Consider the following 20751-nt stretch of genomic DNA (forward strand, 5'->3'; position numbering starts at 1 on the left):
ATTGATTGGTTGGTGTTTAACTAATATCAACACATGAAAAACTACTTAGTGCAGTTGGAGTAAAATGCCTTTCCTATAGAGGCACATCCCAACAGCCATCTTGAGCAGCCCCATACATGCCTACCATTATGATTTTGGTGTAATCATTATACTTTTTGTCAGTTAATTACATCTTTGCTCACCTGTGTTTCTCATTTTTATTGTTATTCCTCAAGCCCACTTGTTATATAAATTTGAGAATATTGGGAAAAAAACACTGCTGTGTGAGAAGAGAGTAAGAGTTCGTTTGCCCATCCTAAACCTACATGTACTTTCCTTATATTTCTTTTTAAACATTTTTATAAAAAATGACAGGGTTTCTTCTTCAGTTGGAAAATGAGCCTCACAGGTTCATTTTGTTGATAATATATTTAGATAGTGAACCAGTCCATACTTAAAATAAATGGCACCAGATGTTGAGCAAAACAAGCAATATCGATGCGACTATTTGGCTGAAAAATCTTAGAGCATACTGCAATGGCATCTTTTTAAAGTTCAAAACATGCCAGCTCAGAAAAAGACAAATTAATAATGCTTTACAAATTTATAAAGAATATGTGAGTGATGTAAGATAGCACTCTGACTGAACTCATCATCATGCTCATTGCCAAATTTGTGGATTTGTCTTGACAAACATTCAGCAAAAGTTAGACATGTAGACTTGTTAAGGTGAGCATTGTTTATAAATAATTCATCAGTATGTTTTGTGTTTGTATTCTGGTCCTAATCCACATGGATTTTGCCCATTTGTGACAAAAAATTTAATTAGCTGCAGATCCAGGTTACTAGCAAATATAAATTCACATTTTTCATTACGCATTTATATTCTCAGATCATGCTTCGTTGTCTTTTATAATAACAATAATTATGCTCATATCTCTCTTGGGCTTGGCATGTATGCAGCTCTGGGCAGGATTCAAATCTGTGATTGTGAATCTGGTATGCTGACCACTAAGCCACTGGTCACTCTAACATATATCAATACTAAGATTTCCTGTCATTGATATCTCTTCATATACCTCCACATTTAGTAACTAATATATGTTGACTCCTTTGTTGCCAGCTACAGGCACTCCAGGGTACTTCTGTGAATATTGAATCCTGTGTTCCCCATTACATGTTTTCTTGAATACTTGTATATATGTTGAATCCTATGTTCCCCATGACATTTGTTCCAGGGCACACTGTGTATTTTGAATCCTTTGTTTCCCTCCACAGTTGTTCCAGGGTACATCCATTTATGTTGAATCCTGTGTTCCAGGGTACATCCATGCTTGTTGAATATTCTGTTCCTCATTTCTGGTGTTTCAGGCACATCCATTTGCATTGAATCTGTGTTCTCCACTACACATTCCAGGGTACATCCATGTATGTTGAATCCTTTGTTCCACATTACAGGTGTTCGAGGGTACATCCTTGTATGTTGAATCCTGTGTTACCCATTACACATGTTCCAGGGTACATGCATGTATGTTGAATCATGTGTTCCTCATTACGCATGTTCCAGGGTACATCCATTTATGTTTAATCCTGTATTCCCTATTACACTTGTTCCAGGGTACATCCATATATGTTGACTCCTGTGTTCACCATTACACATGTGTACATCCAAGTATGTTTAATCCTGTATTCCCCATTACACATGTTCCAGGGTACATCCATATACGTTTAATCCTGTATTCGCCATTACACATGTTCCAGGGTACATCCATATACGTTTAATCCTGTATTCCCCATTACACATGTTCCAGGGTACATCCATGTATGATTAATCCTGTATTCCCCATTACACATGTTCCAGGGTACATCCATATACATTTAATCCTGTATTCCCCATTACACATGTTCCAGGGTACATCCATATACATTTAATCCTGTATTCCCCATTACACATGTTCCAGGGTACATCCATATACGTTTAATCCTATGTTCCCCATTACACATGTTCCAGGGTACATCCATGTTAGTTTAATCATGTGTTCCCATTACACATGTTCCAGGGTACATCCATGTATGTTGAATCCTGTGTTCCCCATTACACATGTTCCAGGGTACATCCATATATGTTTAATCCTGTATTCTCCATTACACATGTTCCAGGTTACATCCATGTTAGTTTAATCCTGTATTCCCCATTACACATGTTCCAGGTTACATCCATGTTAGTTTAATCCTGTATTCCCCATTACACATGTTCCAGGGTACATCCATATATGTTTAATCCTATATTCCCCATTACACATGTTCCAGGGTACATCCATGTTAGTTTAATCATGTGTTCCCCATTACAGGTGTTCCAGGGTACATCTATGGAGTTGATGTAGATACGTCCTACTTTACTGGGAACTATGTGCCGAAGATTTCCATCCAAGCTGCATGTTTGGACAAAAGTATGTCATTTCATTGATTCTTTCAAATGCTTTTCTACAGGGATTGAATGATTTAAAAAGATCTGTTTCACACATTTTTTATATTTTCTTAGATGATGAGACCATAGTATGGTTATCATCACATTATTAAGTAAACCTGTAATTCCAGTTAGGTGATGTTGTTGTTGTTGTTGTTGTAGGGTTTAACGCCATTTTTCAGCACATGATAGGCTGTACATGGCAGCCAGTATTAATGGTGGAGGAAGAACCCGGGAAAGAACCACCAACCCACGAGAAGCTACTGGCAAGCTTTCTCACATACTCACATAGGGTGAATCCGAGACTCGAACCCATGCAGACAGAGGTGAGATGGCAGTGATCTGTAACGGAGAGCGCTTTAGACCACTCGGTCACTTGGGGCCCCCCCAGTTTGGTGAGGAATCTGCAGTAAAACTGAACTGGATAGTAACTAGTTAAATATATGCAGTGTTTTTGGGGGTTGAAATGTTAGGCCATTTCATTTTATTGGAATGTAAATATAATTAAGAAATATATGTCAGATAGTACAAATGTACTCTTCATGGGCTGGAAGCCAGAGGTTTATTTGGAAAAAAAAAAACCACTTTAGCTGATCTTCATAAAAGTTCCTCCTATTTTTCCCCTTATGTCCCACTTATTTTGATGACATGGGTGAGCTCCTCCCTTTAGATAAAATCCTGGCAGCATCTTGGTTGCCTGCATTATTGTATGAGGCAGAGTTACCATGAAAGACCACATTATCATGAAGGGCTTTGTACTGAGTTTCCAATGTATATTTCAGAACTCCCAACTAGGAAAAGTAATATGGGTACAGCAGCAAGTCCCCAAGATTTTGCTACAGTGGAGAGCTTGCATTCAGAGGTGAGATCCTGTTTATTTGTCTTACACAGAACAATAGATTTGTAACCAAACTATGCCTTAGGTATCTTCAGTTCATAATGAATGTTCTAATCTATATCTTAGGTAAGTTCATTTCATAATGGGTATTCTAAACTATGCCATAGGTATGCTTAATTCATATTGAATGTTGTTAGCTATGTCATAGGTGTGTTTAATTCATATTGAATGTTGTTAGTTATGCCATAGGTGTGATTAATTCATATTGAATATTGTTAGCTATGCCATAGGTATGCTTAATTGATATTGAATGTTGTAAACTATGCCATAGGTATGCTATATTCATATTGAATGTTGTTAACTATGACATAGGTGTTCTTAACTCACATTGAATGTTGTTAACTATGCCATATATGTGCTTAATTCATATTCAATGTTGTTAACTATGCCATAGGTTTGCTAAATTCTTATCGAATGTTGTTTACTATGCCATAGGTATGCTAAATTCATATTGAATGTTGTTAACTATGCCATAGGTGTGCTTAATTCATATTGAATGTTGTTGACTTTGCCATAGGTGTACTTAATTCATATTGAGTGTTCTAATCTTCACTGTCATTTCAAACTTGCATGGCACATTTTTGAACTTATTTCAAGCATATGTGGAAATGGATCAAATGAGCTGTAGTAAATTGAATTCTTTTACTGTTGTACATAGCTAGCTTCAAACATACCTATTCAATGATCCAGCCTTCTCAATATCTTTTGCAGAAACCAATTTAAAATTATGTATTGTTGTTAAAGTAGATGGTACAATGTTTAAATTTGTTGATTCAGAAGTAGAAATTTTTTGAGCTGAATGCCAGCAGCTACTGAGAAGATTGCCTGACCTACTCAGAAACATTGAAACCAATTACAAAGCTGAGAGTTCCCTGACTTAATAGTTCAAGGTTTTGACATGGATTTAACATATACTATTTTGAATATTTAGTTAATCTGTATGAAAAAATGGCACTCGCCCTTTCAGGCAAATGAAAGTCAAAAGAACTACTGTGAAATTCACTATTTTAATGGGGTACAAAACTTTTGTGGTTTGCAAACCAGAAGTCTAAAGACCCAATGAGTAGTGATTCCACTGTGAAAACAACAGAACTACTTTCCCAATGAGTAGTGATTCTACTGTGAAAACAACAGAACTACTTTCCCAATGAGTAGTGATTCTGCTGTGAAAACAACAGAACTACTTTCCCAGTGAGTAGCAGTTCTGCTGTGAAAACAGCAGAACTACTTTCCCAGTGAGCATTAATTCTGCTGTAAAAACATTCTGACCACTTTCCTGATCCATATATTTATGTACAGATGAAAATTTAATTTAGCATGAAGCCATGAAAATTTATATCCACAAAAATTATTGAATTCACATTATGTCACCCATATGTGTCCTTTATCAAAATGAACAAAGATCGTTACAAAAAGACAATTATTATAATTTTGCATGTCATTTTGGATTCAGACTTTGATAAAATTGATAAGCTGTTACATAAGAAAAGGAAGAAGAATTGATGTGTTTGAAATAAACAGCAATTGTATTGCAAAACTTGGGATGACGTTTGAAATCTGGTGATGTTCTTAACTCTGAAAGTGAATTTTACAATGAAAATGGAGGATATGTTTTTGGGATGAATGGCAATTTCTCATCATTAGACATTACTTATAAAAGACATTTAATGTCAAAATGTTTAGAACCTTGTTGTGATTCTTTCCAGACCTGGCAGGAGATAGTTCCAGTGAGTCCACTGCACCCAGGATATAAGACTTCTTGCCACAACTACTTAGATGTAGATCCATCTCAGCACTGGACACATATCAGACTCAATTTGTATCCAGGTATTGTCATCGAACACTGGACACACATCACACCTAATATGTATCCAGGTATGGTCATTGAACACTGGATACACATCACAATATGTTTCCAGGTATGGTCATTGAACACTGGACACACATCCCACCTAATATGTATCCATGTATGGTCATTGAACACTGGACACACATCACACTTAATATGTATCCAGGTATGGTCATTGAACTCAACAGTTAGAAGCTGCAGTGGCTCAGTAGGTAACATGTTGGACTAATCATGACACTAAATAGTCTTTCATGTTCTGATCTACTATTATCCATAAATCAGTTAATAAATAACTCAGTAGTTACAATTCCCACAGCAATTTGCTTGAGTCATATGGCCAGAAGTTATACCAGTTTTCATGGTGTAAAGCGCATGACTCTTGATGGGGCATCATACCACTGCAGATTTAAAAATGCACCCCACCCCAAGATGGATGCTGGTACATCATGACTGGGTCATCTGGGGTAAAAAAGATTTAGTACTGTGCTCAGGAATGTGACAGCATTAACCACGTTGACTTTAGACTTTTGGTTGTAGACTTGGCCAAATGCATTATCATAGATTGTTGCATCCCGTGCCGTTGAAGAGGAACCTGGTAGCTGAGCTGTGGAAGGACCAATTATTGCCGCTTTGATGCACCACACTGCATTGTCCTCAAAGGGCCCAGACTGATCAATCAGCTAATCATGCCAAGCTTCAGGATTAAAGATATTCAGTTTAATTGATTTCTATACATTTAAAATGTCACGCATGTAATTAATCAACAGCATTCTTCAAACACCTGAGAAATGCAAGTTTGTGTTCTAACACTGCATTTATGTTATGGGACTATGATGGACCCACTTTTCCAAGTGAAAGATTGTGTCTCCACTGCCACTGTCATTAGTGAGGTGTTGTTGATAATTTTACAGTGAAAGTTGATCTTTTAAAATGTTATTGAAATATTATGGACTTTGAGAACAGACAAGCTTATCCTTGCAATGTTTCCATATTGTGACATAGTTAGTATTTTATTCAAGAACAGTACTCCTTACAAAGTGGTAAATTCCTTCAAAATAATATTTTCAGGGCTGTATGAATCCTAGTTTTGGGAAAACCAACCAAACCTTCAACTAGTGTTGTGATATTGGGTCTCAGACGGACAAGGAATAACTGAACTCAGATGAGGAAACTCCGGGAAATCGGCCTAGATATTTCTCATCATTAAATCCAAGGATGAAAACCAGAAACTAGCCGAGCCATCAACTTTTATAATAGCCAAAGCTCTTAAGAGCTTGGCTGGAGAACTAAGAAGTGGTAACAGATTATTTTTGAGCTAACTACTTGTAGTGTGTGCAGCTGCAAAACTCATTCTGACAATCTTTGTTACTCACTATGCTTTGTGAAGATACCCATTCAGGTATTTCAACTCATCTTGAGGTGTCATTCAATCTAGAGATTTGAATGGTTGCAGTGAGGCAGAGATGCTAAAAAATCAGAATTTCTTACAAGTAAAATAAATCTACATTCAGTGTAATGGCAGGTTGATTTCCACAAAGACTTCTTGTCTCATGTTCAAATGCATTGCTTTTTCTATAACCAATACTAACTGTACCCAGGTCCAGTGGTCAAACCAAATTCAGTCTTGATGCCACCAAGACCCATACTAGCAGCCATCCAAGAGAGAAGTAGATAAATAATCTGTGTACAGTGTAGAAATTAAGAAGCCTATTGTTACAAATGAGAAACAGCCTAAATCCTACCCACACAACAACAAAAAAACCAGCAATGCACTGGCCCCAGTGGGCACAAAATTAGTGTGACACATAAGGTGCTCAAATGTACTACAGAGAAACCACTTACATCTGACTCACCAAATGATCAGCAAACCTCTCTCACCAGTGGCAATGCATTCAAATAAAGAGGGGATTCAGGAATTTACTAGACTTTCAAAAGGATGCAATGATCCTGTCAAGCTCTGTAATAAATTTGGGAGTCTAGATAGTATGGACACTGGAGAGCACCCTGATATCACATCAGGAAAAGCTTCCAGAAATTGTGTGCTTCCAAGACAGTCAAGAATAATTTCTTAAAATGTTTCAACATGCACAGTATTTCAAGAAATACTGATAAGGCTTTTGGAGGCGTGTCCATCATCATAAATAGCCAAATTTCAGTACTATTTCACAGGCTGTAACTGTTTGTGTGTCTCTACATAAAACTCTTTCACTTTGCTCAATGTATTTCCCTCCAAATACTCCAATCAATCAACCTGGGATTGACCTTCTTTTTGAACAGTTACCAACTCCTTTTGTTTTACTTTAATGGTCACCATACACTTTGGGGTTGCAAAGATCAGCAAGAAAGAGAAGAAGATAGAAGATTGTTTCAAAACACAATCTTTTCCATTCAGATGATAAGCATATAGCTACCTGCATCCTGCCACAGGATCCTATTTGTGCTTAGAACTGACTATCTGCATTTCATTGCTTTATTTTACTTCTCATGGGATGCTGGTGCCAACATATGTGGTAGCGATGACTTTCCAATATATTTAAGAAGTAATAATCCCACACCACAGGGTCTCAGACAGAGATTGAAACAAGGCAGATTAGGATACATTGCAATCCCTCTGTAAATCAGATCTGACAGCTGATTGTCATTGTTTATTGCCATTTGGGTTTAGCCCCATTTCTCAGCACATGATAGGCTGTACATGGCATCCAGTCTGACTGGTGGAGGAAGAACCTGTGAAAACCCCTGTAAGAACCACTAACCCACAGGAAGCTGTTGGCAAGCTTTTTCACATACCCACATTGGCCAAGCCTGAGACTTGAACCCATGCAGACATAGATGAGATGGCAGTGATCAGGAAAGGCGAGCACTTTAGACCACATGGCCACCAAGGGCTCCCAACTGACAACTGACCCAATACCTGTATTTGAAAAGATACTACAGAATGTCACTGGAGATATAACTCTGGCAGGTCTGTAAACAGGTAAATGCCAGTCCAACAACTGAAAATGTAATTATATTTTGTATATGCTGAACTGAAACTTATCCTATCATTAGAGTGAGTAAGAGGAAAACCTGGAGAAATCAATATGGAATATGTTTTGAAATATCGTTGGCAAAAATAAAAGCAGCTATATCAAACATTTAAAGAAATCTGATGAAATGATGATAACTGTACCAGAAATCTCAGATGCATAGAAGAAAGCATTCTCCTCACAAGAGAAATATTCTTAAACCTTCCATTGTGTAAAAATCATGAAAGAAATGGTAAATCTGCTAATGCTGAAGATGACTTCACTCACAGAGAGCTTTGAAAGACTTCATCAAGCCCATGTCACTTCAGATTTGCCTATTCAAACAGTCATCATTAAATCCTTTCCATTTGCCAATTAATTAAATCAGAGATTCCTATTATAGTCATATGTCCCTGTATACAGATGGTTCAAAAGATGTAGATATATTTGTAAATGTCATTGCAGCACCCTATGGCACCATTTCATGCTGGTTACCAGGTAAAGCACAAGTTTTTACTGAAACTTTACAACCATCCTAAAAGCTTTAATCTAGATTGAAACCTCTCAAAAACAAATTCCCATCAACTTTTGGACTACCCTTCATATTGAAAGTCTTGTAAAACCTTAGATCTGATAACTCATGAATATCCCAGATATTACAAAAACATGATGTTCTAATACAATTTGGGAAAAGTATTCTTTACTGTTGACTACCAGGTCGAATTAGTATAAAAGGTAAGAGCAGGTAAAGCAACCAAAGCTGCTATGCAGTCACCCATTTCCAAATGGAAAATTCCATATATTGACTTCAAATACTGTATAAATCAGCATGAGGCATGAAAACTTTAGATAACTCAAGAAGATCAGGACTGTCATTATTAAGTACCATATAGAACAAATGACAGAGAGGAGGTGGTACTATGCAGATTGCATATAGAACAAATGACAGAGAGGAGGTGGTACTATGCAGATTGCATATCAGGTGCATACCTGGCTTTTGCATACCTCCTGTAGGATGAACTTCTTCCAGAGTGAATATTATACCAGTGTCTACAGACAATGAAACACATTCTTGTTCAGTGTGTCTATTTCCACCCCATAAAACAGGCATTTTGTTGTGTATTGCATGAAAAGACTGATGATGTATTATCTGAGAAAATTTTGGACTTTTTTTTAGGGAAGGCAGTTTATGTAAAAAATTGACCATATATTTTAGGGAGCTGGACACCTGTGTATGAGTGACCACCTGTCCTTTATGACCACAGTTGCCATATACAGATCCATTTTATATAAATGTACTGTCACGAGGGACCAACAGTCTTTAGACTTGGACATTTCTTATGCATGGCTTGTAGCTTATTCTGTGCAAAGAAGATTGCTGTTTACACCTCCTTGGTCACAGTGTACAGGGTATCTCTCTTTTTTTCTTCAGATGGTGGAATAGCCAGGTTAAGAGTGTACGGCAGAGCAGAACCTAACTGGAATAGCATACCATCAAATGAGGTAATGTAGCAACAACAAAAAAATGTAATATTCCATGTGAAGATGGGTTGTCCATTCAAACTTATACAGTATTTGACCTATTAATGTGTCCCAATAAATATTTTTAGCTCTGATGGTCATAGATCAGAAGATCTTTTGGGATGGCCTGTTGTCTGCCACCATAATATGCCATTTGTTCTTCCATCAGCACAAGATTTTATCACACCTCCTCCTAAACTACTTGGAGGATTGCCATAAAACTTTACACACAATGTTATCCCAAGGTCTAGTTTGTCCCAAATGAAAATAGTGCTGCTCAGACATCTGGTATGGCTGCTGCAGCAGCTATCATGAAAATCTTGTAAATGCTACTCCTTCTTAATACAGAAAGACATATCAACATAGTTTTCACCACAAGACTTGTTATGATGTCTAGCTGGTCCTAATGAAGATGGTTTTCTTGGACATATGGAATGGTCACCAAAGAAACCATCTTGAAAATATTTGTTATTGCTAGTGCACCTGATTTTATGGTCATATCAACATGGGAATTTCACTAAAAAAAACTTTGTATGATATCTAGTTGGTCCTAAATGAAAAAGGTACCATTGTGACATCCATTATGCTCATTACAGCAGCCACCTTTAAAATCCTTTATTACTACACCTTCTGAACGAAAAATTATACCAGCATGGGGTTTTCATCAGAAGTATTCTTATGGTGTCTGATTGGTCCAAATAAAAACTGTGCCAGATTTATATACCATATGACCACTACAGTGACCATTTTGAAAATGGCCACTCCTCCTAGATAGAAAGTCATATCAATATTTGGTTTTCACGAGAAGACTTCTTGATGTCTAGTTGGTAGTAAATGAGAATGGTGCTGTTTGGCATCCAGTATGGTCATAATGGCAGTTTTCTTGAAGATCTTTTTATTTCTGCTCCTAATAAATGGAAAGCCATGTTGACATGGAGTTCTCAGCAGAAGACTTATTAGGATTTCAAGTTTGTCCTGAAAGAAAATAATGCTGATCTAACATCAAATATGACTGCCACAATATGACTGCCACAATGAACATACAGAAAATTTTGTTTCTAATTCTGCAGAATGGATGGTCATATCAGTATGTTATTTTCATCAAGTCTTCAAATGATTTCTGGTTTGTCCTAAATGAAAATGATTCTGATCTTAATCCATTTCATCCTAAATGAAAATGGTATTGATTTTAATCTATTTTGTCCTAAATGAAAATGTTGCTAATCTTAATCCATTTTGTCCTAAATGAAAATGGTACTGATTTTAATCCATTTTGTCCTGAATGAAAATAGTACTGATCTTAATCTATTTTGTCCTAAATGAAAATGGTGCTGATCTTAATCCATTTTGTCCTAGGTGAAAATGGTACTGATCTTAATCCATTTTGTCCTAAATGAAAATGGTACTGATCTTAATCCATTTGGTCCTGAATGAAAATGGTGCTGATCTTAATCCATTTTGTCCTAGATGAAAATGGTACTGATCTTAATCCATTTTGTCATGAATGAAAATGGTGCTGATCTTAATCCATTTTGTCCTAGATGAAAATGGTACTGATCTTAATCCATTTTGTCCTAAATGAAAATGGTACGGATCTTAATCCATTTTGTCCTAAATGAAAATAGTACTGATCTTAATCCATTTTGTCCTGAATGAAAATGGTGCTGATCTTAATCCATTTTGTCCTAGATGAAAATGGTACTGATCTTAATCCATTTTGTCCTGAATGAAAATAGTACTGATCTTAATCCATTTTGTCCTGAATGAAAATGGTGCTGATCTTAATCCATTTTGTCCTAGATGAAAATGGTGCTGATCTTAATCCATTTTGTTTACATCTGTGGCTGCATTGAAAATCTTGTCACTGAGAATATCAGAGACGATTTCAGTACTCAACAGTTAAAAAGAAATGATTTTGAGTTCAATTCCTGGAATTCTTTTTGTACAATAGTATATCTGTCCCTAAGATGGATTGCTGTTTTATTCTGGTGGTCATTATGTGGACAGATATAGGTACGTGGAGTTCTCTTTGGTGAGGTAAGCCAAATCTGGCCTTCAAAAGTGTTTGGAGCGATTTAAGGTGCATCACTAGAAAATCACTCTGGTTGGTCCTTTATTGTATCATCCATCATTAATTTTACACAAAAATGATTTCACACACAAGTTTTATTTCCTACCTCCCCCTCCATTTCCATTGACAGTTCATGACTTGATATCCTTGGTTATGGCTCTTCCTTCTCGCTTCAAATCAACCAGATTTCATTATTTTTTATGGAGCCTGACAGCAGATGCTGCTATCACATGACTTGAGACTGTTAACAAACTCATGTGTTTGCTAACACATTTACCAAGGTCTCTCTGTGATATGTAATGAAACTGCAGATATTTAGAAAAACTCATTTTTTTATATCTATGGGCATTGTTTTAAACTAGATCAAGGTTATAATAAATTTTCTTTAACACTGAGACTAAAGGTGAGTGCCACTGAATATTGGTATTAATTTACCAAAACTTTCATTTCTCCTTCAAATACATTCCCCGATCACATTAACATTAGGGATATAAGCCTGCTACCTCTCGAATCCAGCCCTACTAAAAGACGAAAATTCTTCTTTTCTGTCTATCTCATATAGACCAAAGGGCAATAACTCTTGCCCCTTACCTCCCCTTGCCACCGCCAGGTGTCACTAGTTTTTAAGTTTCGCTTGTACTGATAACATGTACATTATACCTCCAAACAATCCAAGCCATCTTAGCGTTAAATTGGACCATCCAAAGTTAAATTTGGATTTATTGCGTTGGACAATCATTCTTCTACAGGTTGTATACATTATTTTAACAATTTTTTTCAAAATTGAGTGACTTTGTCACCCTTACAGATTTCGTTTACTGAAGACCATGTTACACACGCTATCGCGGAACTCGTGTTGTCAATTAAGAGTTAACGCGACACTGACTAATTTCGCTTACTCCATTAGTAACGGTTGTGGTATTAGTGAATTAATAACATGCTGAATTGATAATTTGTGCTTTGTTTTCTTTTCTTGTGTCGTTTCAGTAGAAATGTCAACCAAATGCATGAAATGCAAAAAGTTCAAAGCAAAAGAAGACAACCATGACTCTTCTATTGTATGTACCAAGTGTACATCATCTATACCATGCAGTGTGTGTAATACTTGGACAGAGCAAACGTGGGCTGATGTAGTCCAGAAGGCAGCAAAAGGGAGGGATAGATGGAATAAGTCGAAGAAAGATAGCATTGATGTCCTCAGTATACATCAGAACACAGCCTCCATTGCGAGCCTTGTGGGGGACGTTTGGGTCCCCCCTCCACCTAAAGTTCATCATTTGCAACCGTCAGCCACAGTAACATCAGCGGCAATGGAGGAAAATAATGTTGACAGGGTACAACAGTCCAACTTTGAACAGATGCGTCGTTTGGTCCAGGAAACAATGATGCAGCTATTGACATCAGGCCAGATATTACCCTTATTTCCCTCGCTCGCTTCCACAACTTTTTCTGACTCTTTGGGGGAATGTTCCCCCAATTTTAGGCTGCCCAGTGGGCATAAGTCCCCCCGCATGTCCAAGCATGGCCTTCGGGCCTGTAAGTCAGGACGCATGGGGTTTTTACCGGATGCATCGGATCCATTTCTTTATACAACCTCTATGTCACCGGCCGTCCAGCTGTCCCAGCATGGGGACCCTATTGCTAAAACGGTCCGACCAAACATGACTTACGGGGATTTTAGTGATAAAGCTGTCCGTCAAGCTGTACTACTGGCAACATACCAATAGTATGGTGGAGATTTTAGTGAGAAATCTGTCCGTCCATCCACGCCATTGGAGCAGCCGGTACCGGTGATAGCAGGACCGTTGCCAACATTCAGACCGACCACAAGCCAGACAAACCAGTCGGCAGGGCCGTCCATCCATATGTTCACAGCTTATCCACAAGGGAGAGTTAGTGACAGTGTTAAGGATGATTGGAATCGCGTCATCTATGCCACCTGGTATGCTCTATCCAGAAATGCAAGCTATTACAGAACACGACTCGGCACACAGTGAGGGTGATGAAACTCCTGCAAATCAGCCGTACACAGATCCAACCATGGAACGGACTGAGTTTGGCTTTAAGGCGGCAGTGGAAGAAATTTATAGGGTGTTGGCAACTTTAGAATGCCCTCCACCTCCTACCGCCACTCAAGACTACAAAGTTAAGGCGTCTGTAGATCTTGACGGGGAGGATGAGATGCCGTCCTTCCGGTTCCTTCCCCAGTCGGCAAAAATTAAGGAGATCAATGATCGTCTATCAGGACGAATAGGTGATCCGGGGAATGCTAAGGTGTTCTTTTCAGAAAGCCAAATACCAGCGACGTTCTCGTGTCGCTGGTACAAAACTCATTCAGACGCCTTCAGTATGGATTTTCCGGCCCTGGACAAAAATATGGCAGCAGTTCACATGTCCGCTCCACTGTTTTACAAAGTGGACAAAAATGTGTTCCATGCCACATCAAAGCTAGTCCGGAACTTAGTCGCTATGTCTTCAGTGTTAGACTTGGCTTCATTAGCCATTTTCCGACTCGCAGAAAAATCCGACAATGACCACGCTTGGGAAGCAACAGCCCGGATTGCTAGAGTTATTAACAGGGCAGCTCACCATTCCATGGCTAATGCATTGACTGCTTCTGCCAACTTAGACCTGATACGACGTGACACATGTCTGCGGTCCACGTCGCTCAAGCCCCATCATACTCTGGCTTTACGGATGACTCCGTTTGGGTCACCTTTACTCTTTGGAGGAAAAATTGAAGAAGTTCGAAAGCAGGCAGCTCAGGAATTGCCCCTCCAACTTGCCGCCCAACCCTCACAGGCGTTTAGAAAAAATCAGCCTATGCCACAGCGGAGGGATGATTGGCGGACCAGGGACAAGGGATCCTTACAATCAAATGTGCAGTATAGATCCCAACCCAACGCCAGGAGACAACAGTCTAATCAAGCTAGGAGGCAACCATACAGAGGCAGTAAGAAACAAAGTTTCTCCGTCTTCAAGCCTCCTAACTCTAAAAAAAAAAAATTGACATACCCTCTCCACCACTCGCGGACAGCCTACCTGTGGGCGGCCGCCTCCTGCAATTTCAGGACCACTGGACCACCTTTTTTCCTCTGAACGATTGGGTGATCCAGGTCATTTCGGAGGGACTTCGGATTTCATTTATCCAGCCCTCTCCCCTGTCCTCCTCTACCCTCTTCACGGACGTACCGCCCGATCGGGAGAAGGATACCTTTCTACAACAGGAGATACGGTCGCTCATAGAAATCTGGGTGGTGGAGATTGTGAAAAAACTGCAATCGCGGGGGTTTTATTCCAGGCTGTTTCTTATCCAGAAGGCAAAAGGCAAGTTGAGGCCGATCATTGACCTGAGTCGCCTCAACCAATACATTTTACCACCAAAATTCAAGATGGAAACGGCAAGACCAATCCGTCTTTCCATCTGGCAGGATGAGTATGCAGTCAGTCTAGATATGACCGACGCATATTTTCACGTCCCTATCCACCCCGCGTCACAGAAATTTCTCCGATTCGCTTACCGCGACGCGGTTTATCAGCTCCAGGTCCTACCCTTTGGCCTCAACATCAGCCCTTGGGCTTTTACCAAGGTTATGGATTGCATCGTCACCCTGTTCCGCTCGACTTCATCTACAGGGATAGCAGTGTACTTGGACGACATCCTCCAGAAACATATGGTAAGTTCTATTCTGCTCAAAGGCAGAAACGATCTTTTAGCACTTTTAGATCATCTAGGCTTTCTCATGAACTGGAAAAAGTCCGATCTCCGTCCATCCCAGCGTTTTGTCCATCTGGGTATGGAGTTTCTCACCGATCTGAATCTGGTACAGCTTCCTCGCGCTCGCGTAATCCGGATCGTTGAACTCGTCGAGTCCGTTTCCAACAGGACATGGATTTCAGCGAGAGAATTCTTGCAACTCCTTGGATTATTTAATGTGGCGGCAGACTTGATCCCACTTGGCCGTCTTTTTATGCGTCCCTTACAAATGACGTTACTGGCACAATGGCGCCTCTTTTCAAGTCCCCTCAATCAAACAATAATGATGACACCCGAGATACGATTGTTCCTGCGTCAGTGGCACAACCCCGGTTGGCTGTCCACAGGGATTCCTCTGGAGATGCCTCAAGCGGAGATAACGGTATGTACCGACGCCAGTACCTACGATTGGGGTGCCCACCTGTTGCTGGACTTCGCTACAGTCAGCGGCACGTGGGAGCCAGGGGAGAGGCTGTCATCAATGCCTTTCATTTCTGGAAGGATCAACTCTCAGGAAAAACTGTCCTCATTATGTCAGACAACTCTGTGGTGGTGACTTACCTCCTCAAACAAGGGGGCACCAAATCACCAGACCTGTGCATTCTGATCTGGCAGTTTCTACGTTGTTGCGACAACCTCCACATCAACGTACAAATCAGACACATTCCCGGCAGACTCAATGTCTTGGCCGACACTCTATCAAGGAAAGGTCAAGTCATTCACATGGAATGGTCACTCCATCAATCAGTCTTTCTTCGGATTTGCACACTTTTGGGGTGTCCGATGATCGATCTTTTTGCGACAAGGTGGAATCGCAAGTTGCCCACCTTCATCTCTCCAGTTCCAGACCCAGAGGCTTGGGCCGTGGACCCTCTGTCAATCAGTTGGGAGGGGTTGTGGGCATTCGCCTACCCTCCCACAGTTTTGGTACTGAAAATAATCCAGAGGTTAAGGGGTCAGAACTGTCAGATGATTCTGATTGCCCCTCTCAGATGGAACAAGTCCTGGGTCGCCGATCTACTTGATCTAGCAATAGATCTACCCAGGAAGATTCCAACCAGCCCAAATCTTCTCAAACAACCGCGGTCACAGGTGTTCCACCCCTGCCCGGACCGTCGTCTTCTTCACGCTTGGCTCTTGTCCGAGCAGCCTTGCGAGACAAACAATTTAAACTTTCGATTGTGGAGAGAATCTCAAGAGCAAGAAGGCCCTCCACTCTGAAGGCTTACGAGGGAAAGTGGCATGTTTTCAGGGACTGGTGCCATATCAATAACATCATCCCTTTGAGTGTCTCAATCCCTCAACTGGCCGACTTTTTTCTCTGGCTTTTTGAGGAGAAACAGTTGGCCCCATTTACTATCAAAGGCTACCGCTCCATGATATCAGACACATTCTGCCATCATGGTAGATGTGATATTGGGCATAACAAAGATCTATCAGATCTTTTAGCCAATTTTGATTTCAATTGACCAAAATCCCTCACCCTGTTTCCAAAATGGAATCTGTCCTGGGTTTTAACATGGCTCAATTCAGACAAATTTGAACCTTTAGCCCACACTTCGTTAAAGCTAGTATCATACAAAACATGTTTCTTGATAGCCTTAGCTTCAGCATGCAGGGTGAGCGAGTTACATGCCCTTTCCAGTGACCCAAACTTTCTTCAGTTCAGATCAGATGGTTCGGTGGTCCTCCTGATGCAACCAGGCTTTGTAGCCAAAAATAGGTTACCATCCATTGGCAATCAAAGAATCATCATTCGCTCGCTCTCTTCCATAGATAAGACAAGAGCAGCAGCCATGCAAGATCCTGTTCGTGCAGTCAAGCACTATTTAAAATGCACAGAGTCGTGTCGGGACACACGTAAGCGCCTCTTTCTTCCGGTCAAAGCTGGTAAACAGGATATCACCCCTCAAGCCCTTGCTTCATGGCTGAAGTGGGTTATATGCTCAATGTACTCTGAGGTCTCACAAGATCAGAGTCGCCTCATGAAGATTACGGCTCATGAGATTAGAGCAATCTTGGTGAGCCTGGCATTTGAACGCAATGTTTCGATCCAAGATATAATAGAAGCTGTTGGCTGGCATGCAGAGTCAACCTTCTCCAGTTTTTATCTCAGAGATTTGGCTTTGCAAAGGCAAACCTTGAATCTGGTAGGTCCGGTGTCGGCATCCCAGATGACCACCAGACCCATTTAAAACAATCAGCACAGCCTATCAGCTTCGCTGGATTCGCCAGTGAAATTTCATAGGTAAGAAGATTTCAATAACTATCTTCTTAACCGTATATAGGGGTCATATACCACAGGACCCTAGGCTGTGTTGCTGATGAAATTAGGAGAACGGGTTATCGTTCAAATGGGGAATCCAGCCATCATTCCCTAGAAGGTACCCGGGGTGGAGGTAGGATGCTCAGCATTCCCTCCTCCTATTACTTATTCTTCTAACATTAATGTGATCGGGGAACGTATTTGAAGGAGAAAGCAAATTTTTAGTAAATTGTGTTTCTCTGAGAATACTTACCCGATCACATTACTTAAAAACCCTCCCAACCACCCCGCTATGCGAGCATCCTCGTATAATATATATCGCTCAGCTTAAAAAGCTAGTGACACCTGGCGGTGGCAAGGGAAGGTAAGGGGCAAGAGTTATTGCCCTTTGGTCTATATGAGATAAAAGACGAATTTTCATCTTTTAGTAGGGCTGGATTCGAGAGGTAGCAGGCTTATATCCCTAACGTTAATGTGATCGGGGAATGTATTTGAAGGAGAAACACAATTTACTAAAAATTTGCTTTCTTCAAAAACTGGGAACTGACCATTCTAATAATTTAATAAAATGGAGAGTAACTAAAATTTTCAAGTGTTATCACAGTCTACACCCATAGGGCTATTATTCATCCAAGTTTCATTTTTCAAACTCTAACTGAGTAGGAGCAGTTCAAGGACATTACACGCATATCACTGAAAATGTACGGATATATGGACTATACCACAGTATACCTACACTTTTTGAAAGGGACGATGATTTTAATAATAACCATATGAAGAAGAATTGTCGTTGCCATTATTATTATTATTATTGTTAACAGTCCTTAAATGTCTTCATCTTCTTCTTTCATCCATTACATAATAATGCATTAAAATTAATAATAATTGAGACTAAGCAATTATAACTATTTAAGAGGGCATAGGCTAGTGCTTTTTTTTATAGAGAATTTACTTTGTATATTGCATTACAAAATGAACTGCGCTAATGCCTTTCTAGAAAATGAGTAGCTGCCTCGGAAAGGTTTGGTACCATCAACATCATCATCTTCATCGTCATTACTATGATGAAGATGGTTATTATTATGATTATTATTAGTATAATTATTGTTGTTGATGTATTAGCAGGGTACCATACTTAAGGCAGTTCTCTACCATTGTCATCATTTTTGTTTTATTATTAATGGTCATGGTGTTCTAGCATCTGTGGGAAATAAAAGAAGTTTTTGTAAGAGTATTACCAATGAATTGTTATAATAGTTATTTGTATAATAATGATTTCAGCAAAAGAAACAGGAATCACCATTGTTGTTGTTGTTGTTGTTATTCTTATTTGGTGTTGGTGTTAAGGAGAAGTCACTTGTTTGTTTTAGCTGTTATTGTTCTTTTATTCTCACTGTTGTTGTTACTGATAGTTGGTAAGTTGATAGGGGAACAAGAATCAAGCGCTAGTGAAATATGCAAGTTATTTTATAATCTCAGGTCACATGATGTCAGCATCCGCTGTCAGGCTCCATCAGAGATGCTGACATTTGATTCACTCTCCACTAGATGGAGAAGCCAGAGTGGTGGATTTTCAAGTTGTAGATCCACTGATTAGGAAAGGGTGTCATGGAAAGTAATAAAATCATAATTTTAGTGTCAAATTAGTGATGGATTACTGTCAGATTAGTTGCAGATTAATATAAATGACTGACCTTTTTTTGCTTTTGTGCTGTTATAGTGGTTTTTGAGTGATATGAAATCACTTCTATCACTTTGTGAACCAGATTAGGCTTATCTCACCAAAGAGAACTCTATCTACCATAGCTGTCCCCATAGCAACCGTCACAACAAAAACAAATCATCGTTGATTGGTCAAATATATCATCAGTTTGTACTGTAAGTGGATATACCAAGTGACAGGTTTGTCACTAACTTGGTTTATGTCACGAGACTTAAACCGTCTGGAAACATAATCATTTTACAATTCACTATGAACACTTATAGAACTGTCAGGAAGCATAATCATTTTACAATTCACTATGAACACTTATAGAACCTTTTGCAGTAAAATTCAGATTTATCAAAGTTGTATGTGTAGCAAGTCCAAATGTCAAATAAATCAATGGATGTATTTATTTATTGCACAATTCCACTGACCATTAACCAATTTCACTGGCAATAGGATGTGCAACAGGTGCTAATAGATTTTGAATGCATATAAATACTGTTCTTACAGGCTAGTATCAGACTCTCAGGATTGCATTTTCGTGCTTATAGTTTTAGTGACCAGTTGAAGTTTTATTTTTTCTGATATTTGGATAATCTATATATGTTATTCTTGTAATAGAGTATTAAGAATTTATTTGAGATTTCAATAAATCTTAGTCTGTTAATGAGTTATTACCTAACCCTGATGACTGAAAAGATTCATCATTCTTTTTCATGTCATTTCAGATTGTTGACCTTGTTGCTATGGAGATGGGAGGCATGTGTATCGGATATAGCAATGTTCACTTTGGTCATGCCCGGAACTTGCTGTTGCCAAACAGAGCAGACAGCATGGGAGAGGGCTGGGAAACAGCCAGAAAAGTTAGTCTCTTCCACTAGCTGTCAGTTTGTGTCTAAAATAGGGAACCTCGTGTGAGAGTTTATGAAATTTGAAATCTAAGCCAAGATATGGGGGTTTCTCTTTAACCTTATTTTTTATTCTTCTGAAAACCCCATATTTGTTTATGTTATAAATTTCTTTTGCATCATTTGCAAAAAAGTCTGATTTATATGTATTATTCTCACAAAAGTTAGGACAGGTTTTACCTGCCACAGAACAAGAAAACTTGCTAACGTAGAGGTTATAGTTATAGTAATGAGAATATTTTAAATGAATAGTGATGCTGTGGAAATTTGAGAAATTGAAACAACTAGCGTATTACAAATGGTTAATATGATACCAATT

The 20751-nt window shown here is 39.1% G+C and overlaps 1 protein-coding gene across 3 annotated transcripts in view; it reads left to right on the plus strand.

Moving 5' to 3' along the window:
* Nucleotides 1-20751, plus strand: part of LOC149795574 (allantoicase-like) — a 66210-nt gene that overhangs the window by 26240 nt on the left and 19219 nt on the right. For all 3 annotated transcript variants that reach the window (XM_089965410.1, XM_089965411.1, XM_089965412.1), the window contains exons 5-9: nucleotides 2331-2429; nucleotides 3229-3308; nucleotides 5051-5171; nucleotides 9634-9704; nucleotides 20253-20387. In XM_089965410.1, coding sequence (XP_089821536.1) covers nucleotides 2331-2429; nucleotides 3229-3308; nucleotides 5051-5171; nucleotides 9634-9704; nucleotides 20253-20387 — 506 coding nt within the window. The remainder of the gene's footprint in view (nucleotides 1-2330; nucleotides 2430-3228; nucleotides 3309-5050; nucleotides 5172-9633; nucleotides 9705-20252; nucleotides 20388-20751) is intronic.

This window comes from Sinohyriopsis cumingii, chromosome 7 (genome assembly GCF_028554795.1).
Source record: "Sinohyriopsis cumingii isolate HCF-2022 chromosome 7, ASM2855479v2, whole genome shotgun sequence".
In the NCBI taxonomy this organism is placed as follows: Eukaryota; Metazoa; Mollusca; class Bivalvia; order Unionida; family Unionidae; genus Sinohyriopsis; species Sinohyriopsis cumingii.